General features: G+C 42.2%; 1 protein-coding gene across 1 annotated transcript; it reads right to left on the reverse strand.

Annotated features, from left to right (window-relative positions):
* Positions 1-458: 458 nt before the first annotated feature.
* On the reverse strand, positions 459-5,961 carry LOC124692676 (protein FAR1-RELATED SEQUENCE 6-like). The gene is made up of 6 exons (XM_047226095.1): positions 5,890-5,961; positions 2,686-4,725; positions 2,330-2,443; positions 1,381-1,449; positions 1,108-1,273; positions 459-976 (listed from the first exon to the last, which is right to left on the reverse strand). Exons 1-5 carry the CDS (start codon positions 5,959-5,961, stop codon positions 1,145-1,147), a joined length of 2,424 nt encoding a protein of 807 aa, XP_047082051.1. The 3' UTR covers positions 459-976; positions 1,108-1,144.
* Positions 5,962-7,860: the final 1,899 nt, after the last annotated feature.

Here is a 7,860-nt window from a genome sequence, read left to right on the forward strand (position 1 = left end):
TTGCGACACGTGGCGAGCAGGGAGACCACTTCCCAGGGATTTTCTGGCACCACAGCGCGCCACTTGTCGCACGCGGAGCGAGTTGTATTCCCTTCGCGAAGGTCGGCTTTTTTCTAGAGTTTTCGTCATAGTTGTCCTATACACATAGTTTTTTTTAAAAGATATTTAACCTCTTGTTTGAAATCCTATAAGATTATGTAATATAGGAAAGCAATCTATAAATTTTTTGGAGGGTTCAATCTTGAATCATAAAAACATTCTTATTGGTTAGAATTATAATTGTTTTTAAATTCTTTCAATCAAAGAGGCCCTGACGGAGAGTATGTGGCCATAGGCGGCTGATTGACGAGGCCGCCCGCGCAGATTCATAAAACCGAAAAAAGTTACTGCCCCCATCATGTGCAGTTCCTAAAATTAATCGAAATCACTTAGATACAACATTTAAGAGACGCATTTGGTAGTCTCTTGAAATCTACCAGCGTGTTAAGAGCCACTGCATTGGGGGCCTTACAGTCTCAAACGAGCAGTTTTTGACATCTCGTAGTTCAGGTGCCATGAAGTGCCTACTTAGATGTTTTAACCCAGCCGCTGCTACGGAGTTTCTTACATGGCCTAACATTCTTTTACAGTCTTGTTCAGCTGACACAATTCAAGGCAACCTGATGCGCGCCATGCTCATGGCAGGAGACACGGCTACTCCAGCAAAACCATCATTTACATAAGGATCCATATCACCAAGCCACTGGTATATTCTGGGAATCAACATAAATCAAAAGATGAGAAGTATCCTACACCATGACAGGGCCCCAGGATGACCTGAATGAAGACCAGCACTTAGCTCAACATCATTTCTTGGCGCAAATGCTTGGGGTTCACCACTGAGATTGTTGAGATGCACTTCTGCTATTGCTGGCGTCCACCACGTAAGATTCCTCTTGGCAGCAAGTCTCCACATTTTCCGCATATTTACAATGTCCTGGGATTGAGAATATAGTTACCATGGCAAATCCCAGTGCAACAACATCAGGCTATTGCCATTACCAACTCAACAGATAGTGGTGCAAAAGAAAACAGAAGGGGTTAACAGGATTCGCAATGAATAAAAACCTGTTCTGAATTCTGATTTAAATGTGAAGAGTCTCCATTAGCCAGATGCAGGTCCTGGGGTTCCATTTGGCTGATGAGATGTCTCCATCGGCTTCTGGACACGAGGTCGCTTCTTTTTACCATTTGCCAACGCGTCTTGCACGGTTCCGTTTGGCTGATGAGGTATCTAGATGTGTTCATCACATTGTATATTCATAAGTACATATGAAAATGGTCTTCCCAAAGTGAAAGGATGAATGCATTAATTTGTTAACAAGCATAAACACAACAAACCTGGAACATCTGCTGGTACATCACTGGCATCAAAACACCATTTCCAAATGCCTGAGGGTCAACACCACTCTGAATATTTACATAGGCAAGAGTTAACTTTAGAGCACGAATCCTCAGAAATGATGTACTTCGGGCCTACTCCCTCCGTTCTGAAATAGTCTACATTCTAGCCTCAAAATTTGTTCTGAAATACTCTACATTCTAACTTTTAGTCAACAACAACACTAAAAACGAGGTGGTTTTGCTCTTTTTATTGGATGTTGTTATTTTCAATGTAGCTTGGATTGGTTGTTCACATATCTAAGTAGTACTAATAAATACACTACTAATTTGCGAAAAGTGCTTTTAGCTCTCGAGCACCAGTGCTCTCGCTATGTTAAAGAAAAATTAAAAATATTTTTACGAGTTATAAAAATCATGAAAATAATTCCGAAGAATGTCATTGATACATCCCACAATCATGCAAAATCCTAATCTGAAATTATTTTTATTTTGAGCTAGAAAAAAATGACAAAATCTGATATGTTTTTGAGATTTCAAAATGACTACTCAGATCTACAATTTTGTCATTTTTGTGTAGCTCAAAATATTAAGTATTTTGAAATTGATTTTTTGCACGTTTGTGGTATACATCATTGACTATGTGTGGATTTTTTTCCAGAATTTTTTAAAACTCAAAAATATGATTTTTTATTTTTTTTTAAAAACGAGATCACTGGTGCCCATGTGCACCAAATCTTTGTCCTATTAATTTGTCTCATTTTTCTAAAATGTAGACTAAATCAGGACGGAGGGAGTATGCATTATGCAGCCAAATATGGGAAGGTCTAGTAGTAGCTTTAAATGTTTGAGTAAGGAAAGCCTCCGGATATCCTAAAAATATGCTCATCTGGTGCTATTTGTAATTGCACAAAATGGAACTTTAGCAGGTAGCTGTATTTTGACATACCGGAACCATGTACACGATGCTTGGTTGGATTGCTCCTTGATTGCCCATGAATTGCTGAACATTAGCCGGCACTCCAATGTAACCAGCAGGAACTACACCTGTTTCTGCTACTCCCTGCGGTAAAAACAATATGTAGTCAATATACTCATTGCGACATATGTCAACTGATGAAGGGTATTGAGCATAAATTCCTGATGATTATTCCAACCTACCTTCTGAATTTGTGATGCCTGCACCGGTGCAGAAGCCTGCATTTTTCAAAATTAGAATGATCTTAGTCAGCGGCTGTTGACTTCAAGTAGACTATTTCCCTAATAGTGCAAAGCAAGATGTCTAATGCTACCAGACTAAGTTACAGATTGAACTAGTACCTCCGGTCTTTTGGGCCCACCATTTCCATTGTCAGTAGCTTCGTTTACAAGATTTTGACCTGTCACCATATTTGGTTTATTTACTTGAGGAACACGAGACTTGATTCTTGGCTGCGTATCATCGTGTGTATCGCTATTTAATAGGAACTTCTCTACCTCTCTCGCCAACCTCAAAGCAAGGCGATACTTATCTGATAGGACTACAGAGTCAACAAGCTGCAGGCATCTCATCGACAAATAGTCATATCGATCCACACGATTGCTGGGAACAACATCACTTGAAGGTCGTCCAATCACATGCAATTGTCTGAAATCCCTTTTCCACCTATCAAGAACATACTGTGAAGGAATTTCACGAACCTGTTGAAACTTGAGCACTGAGAGACTATGCCTACATAGTATACCGCTAAATTGAAAACCTCCACATATACAAGTTATATCCTTTTCCTCTGTGCTATAAGTCACTGCAAAAATCTTGCTCATAGTCCTCTTACCATCTTCAAGGAAAATACACTCCTTGACATTGAATGTGGAGATAGGGCCATCACCATTCATCAAAGATACATGGCAGTACATTATGGCTTCAATCTCATCTTGAAACTTCTTGAACATGTTATGGGTATATACCTTCGAGAGCTGTTCTTCCATATAGAATTTTGAAACAGGTGGACGTTGCTTATGAAATGTCTCAAAATCTGCTTGGGCTTCTTTCTCATATTTGCTCTGCAAAGTCATCTCATACTTACCAAGAAATTGCTTCAAGGTGGTTTTCGAATCAACACATCCTTCAAAGAAAGGAGTGATAGTTTCACTTCTTTGTGTAGCAGACATTCCTGCCCAAAAAGTATCTTTAAGAAAGATAGGCACCCATGAAAATCTACAATCATAAAGTGTCCCTAGCCAGACATGATCCTGAAGCCCATTGTATGTGATCAGAGTACTCCATTCTCCTTCAAACTCATCTGCTGTTAAAGAATCATATGCAGCTTTTTGTAATGCCTTGCTAATAGCTTTGTACTCTGACCGCCCACTTAACTGCTCTGATGCCCTCTTCATTATCTGATGCAAGCATATTCTATGGCGAACTCCAGGAACAACCTCGGCGATTGCGCTCTGGATGCCCCTGCATTGGTCAGTGATGATAGCCTTTGGAAGATTACCAGACATGCATGCTACCCACGCCTTAAAGAGCCATGTATAGGTTTCTGCTGTCTCATCAGCGAGCAGGCCACAACCCAGCAAGACAGATTGGCCATGATGGTTCACACCAAGAAAGGTCACAAGGGGCATATCATGTTTACTAGCCACATAAGAAGTGTCAAGCGTAATAGCATCATTATAATACTCATGCATGGCTCTTGACCGTGCATCTGCCCAGAAAACATTCCTGACAGAACCTTCATCATCCAAGTCAATAACATTGAAAAAGTTCGCATTTTTGGCTTGCATCCGGGTAAAGAAAAGTCTAAGTGCTTCTGAATCTCCAGGTTGGAACTTCAAACGGCCCCTCTCAACAAAGCTATGGTTCTTGCTCTCTCCAAACAGAAGTTCCTCAAGTGGACCTAGCTTATCAACAAGCATCTTGCTTGGCTCTTCAACTGGCATAGCTCCAGGAGCACCCATACGCAATCGCCTCTTCGCAGGGCCAGAAAGCTGCTTGTAAGAGTTCAAGAACCTTGCCATTGCTGGGCTTACAGGGTGATTATGATCAAGGGTTGCCAACTCTACATGCAACAATTTGTCTCCCCATAACTTCACTCGGATCTTGGCTGGGCAGTTGGTGGTTGATGAGGCTCGTTTCCTGAACTTAGGCTCATAACGAGGACGCCCTCCTTTACAGCACATCAGCTCAAGATATAAGCAGGTGCCTTCTTGTGAGAACGAGGACCTCCTAACTGAGACACCAAAACCAACACGGCGGGCATACCTACGGTAGAATCGATTGACCTCTATGTGGTTATTGAACACCATGCCAACTTCTGGAATGCCAATGTCCTCTCCATCAGACTCCTCTAAATTGGGATCCTGGAAAAAAAGACTTCCATCAGAGAGCCGTTTCAATTGCAAAATTAACCTTCCATGGCATCAGTAACTGTGAATACATTCTGCATTTAGGATTAAATATGGCCTGACACCGCCTACAGCAACTGTGATAGGTATGGAGCCATCAGTTTCGGCATTGCTGAAGGTGGCCTCTATGTACCTAGTCCAGCAATGGTTCTGAACTTACCCCAATTGGTTGCCTTACTTAACCATTCCTGGATCAAGAATACAAAGCAGTGTGGCACAACCATCTTTTTGGCCCAAAGGAGCTAATGGAGAGTGGGAGTGGCTGAGGATCAGAATGAGGAGGTAAATTAATACTTCATTTTAAGATAGACCTCCACAATAGGATTATCCAAAACTAGAAGGTGCAACATATTTCAAATAACAAGAGATGGCGAAGATTGGAAGAGAGAAAAGTGAAGATTACTAAAAAAAATTTATAAGATTTTGCATGCCAGAACTTGAATCTAAATGGTAGTATCATTCTCTTGTTGCCAACTTGCCACATGTCAATATCCTTAATAGCTGAAAATAAAGATATCTTCCCAAATCAAACCATTTTTTCTCAAGACATACATTTTAGTTACAATCTATTTAACATTTTGAATGGCCTAACAAAAATAATGTAGCGGCGATTAAGTCCCTGACGACGCGAGCAAGCACCTAGCAGAGACAACATTGGGAAATGCAACAATACGTGGTAGATTCATTAGCACGTGCAACCCAGCTAGCTGTATTACTCCAGCAATCCTTAAATGGCTTCTAAAACTGGAACTCCTGGCTCTCAAGGATGAACAGGGAACTCAACTGTCCCCTAAAGAAAACAAACATACTGCTCCCAGCTCACGACAGTAGTCTACATACGAGTCATTATCAACAAAAACTAAATGATGCTATCAGCTCCAAACTCGATATCCAACTTCTCTCGGTGAGTCTGAACTACCGCAAACGCAGAGCCGCACTGGTGTAAAAACCCTAAAACCTCATGAAATTCGAAGCTTCCATCTCCAGGTGACACCTAACGCCTCAGAAACAGAAAAAGCTGGCGTAGAATCTTACATCCTTTGAATCCACAGATCAAATGCTCGGGATCACAAGACCGCTATAGAAGAGCAGGAACAGATGAGATAAATCGGGAAGTACCAGCGCGTTGAGGTCACGGCGGCGGGGGCGGCGGGGAGTCTTGGGATGGTGGGACGCCTCCTCCGCGTCCATCGCCGGAGAGGCCACCGCCGGCGAGGCGGGCTAGGGTTTGGGAGCGGGTAAGGAAGATGGTGGGTGCGAAGTTTGGTGACAAATGAATTAGACAGGCTCCTGAAGGAGGGCCCGGGTATGGGTGGGCCCCAGACCTTGGCGCTCCGTTAAACCAACGCTCGGCTCGGTTCCTTGGTCTTTTGCAATTAAAAAAAAACCGGACCAACCCAGATACAAGCGAGAGTCCGAGAACTGGAATGCTGGCAGGGATGAAACTAGAAAAAATGGTTGATGACGTCATCTCTATGACACCGGTGTCATAAAAACTTTTATGAATGCAGAGTAATTAGCACTAAGATATTGAAGGAATTATAAATTCATTGGGGTCACCTAACCCTAGTAGTTACAAGGCAGCTCCATTCCTGAACGCTGGCTGACAAAGACTTGCGCTCTCGCAAAGCTAACCAACATAGCGATGAGTCGTTCTTAGTCTTTTGCAATTTCGGTTCTTGAACCTCGACTTACGGTCCCGAACAAGACCGGAACGGTGACCAAGAGCATCTCTAGCAGATAAAAGAAAAAAAAAGAAAGCGGATACGAGAAGGGAGGAAATGACAGAATTTCAAAATAACCGGGTTTTTACAGTTTCACACGAAAGGTGTCCCGATAAGATCCGCACGTTCGTAGACTTGTTTGCGGTACCAATTTTATGATCTCCTCTGTTGCGACACTTTTTACATCGTAAAATCGGTTTGCGTTTTACCGCATACGCGTTTTGCAATATTGCGTTTTGCGTTATCTACTAGGGATGCTCTGAACAAATCTCAAAACAATTTACAATGGAGGTCGTCGTCCTTTCTCCATAACGTCAGGAGTGGCATGCCACCAAATGTTGTTGTAGAGGAAGTGTGGCGGGTTGGTTAGGGGCGCCGGTGGGGAGAGATGGGACGCGGGGAGATTAGGGGAAGGAGGCGTGGCGGGTAGATTTACCTGTGCACGTTGATTCGATTGTGGACGGCCAAGGAGAACCCGCATCGGTGCGCACGACCTAGCCATGTAGAGCGCCGCCGCACTCGACCTTGTTGGCTTGCCATGCGGGAGCTCTGCGGACTAGGGACCTCGCCCGACAACAGTGGACAAGGAGGGGAGGGGTTGTTCGTGCGGAAAAAAGAAGAACAACAGGAGGAAGAAGAAGAAGAAGAAGAAGCAGCTAGCTGAGGAGGGCGCCGCCACAGTCGCATTTCTTCTTGTTGGTGTTTATCACCTCTATTCTGAAGGAGGAGCATATGTTAAGCTTGGGATGTTGATAAATCATCTGCAACTGAGAGATTCTGCCTTTAGTTGTTTAAGTGACTTGTTTTAAGTCCAAAAAGGATTCTCTTTGAATCCTTTGGCCATTTCAAGTGTTATACAATTAAATATTCTCCATACATGTGAAATAAAATTAATTTGGATGTCTTACGAGCAACACACTATTTATCTTGATGCTACTAATCCCGCAGAAAAAAGTGGGAGAAGGTTTTTAGTGAAGTTTTTTTCATAGACAATGAAGCCAAACCAAATCAAAATTCATCCAACTATAGTTCAAACGATAAGCTTGGGAATTTCCCGCATCCCTCACTTGACAACACAAATCTCGGTTTGAGAATCTTCCTACTTTTGTTTTTTGAGTACTATGAGAAAGTCACATAAGATTTGAGTGTGTTTGTGTTTAGGATTGCATCTCCAAATTTGAGGATAAGGACTACCAGTATGCATGTCACATCTTAAACTTGTAACTACTAGCTAGAATAAAATTTGGAAAAAATAAATAAGATGCTAGGAAATAAATTAGGAAGGAAAAAAATAACCACAAAAAAGTGATTGCTTCTACGCATGTGTGTATTTATTTTAATCATGAGTAGAGAGTGCTTGCAAAGT

This window comes from Lolium rigidum, chromosome 2 (genome assembly GCF_022539505.1).
Source record: "Lolium rigidum isolate FL_2022 chromosome 2, APGP_CSIRO_Lrig_0.1, whole genome shotgun sequence".
NCBI lineage: Eukaryota > Viridiplantae > Streptophyta > Magnoliopsida > Poales > Poaceae > Lolium > Lolium rigidum.

Excerpts from the sequence above, each read along its gene's own strand:
- LOC124692676 (XM_047226095.1), bottom strand. The coding sequence starts at position 5,961 with ATGGACGCGGAGGAGGCGTCCCACCATCCCAAGACTCCCCGCCGCCCC. Across the intron at positions 2,444-2,685 it reads CGGAGGTACTAGTTCAATCT|GGAGTAGCAGAAACAGGTGT; the intron begins GTAACTTAGTCT and ends TTTTTACCGCAG. Across the intron at positions 1,274-1,380 it reads TGTACCAGCAGATGTTCCAG|ATACCTCATCAGCCAAACGG; the intron begins GTTTGTTGTGTT and ends GAACACATCTAG.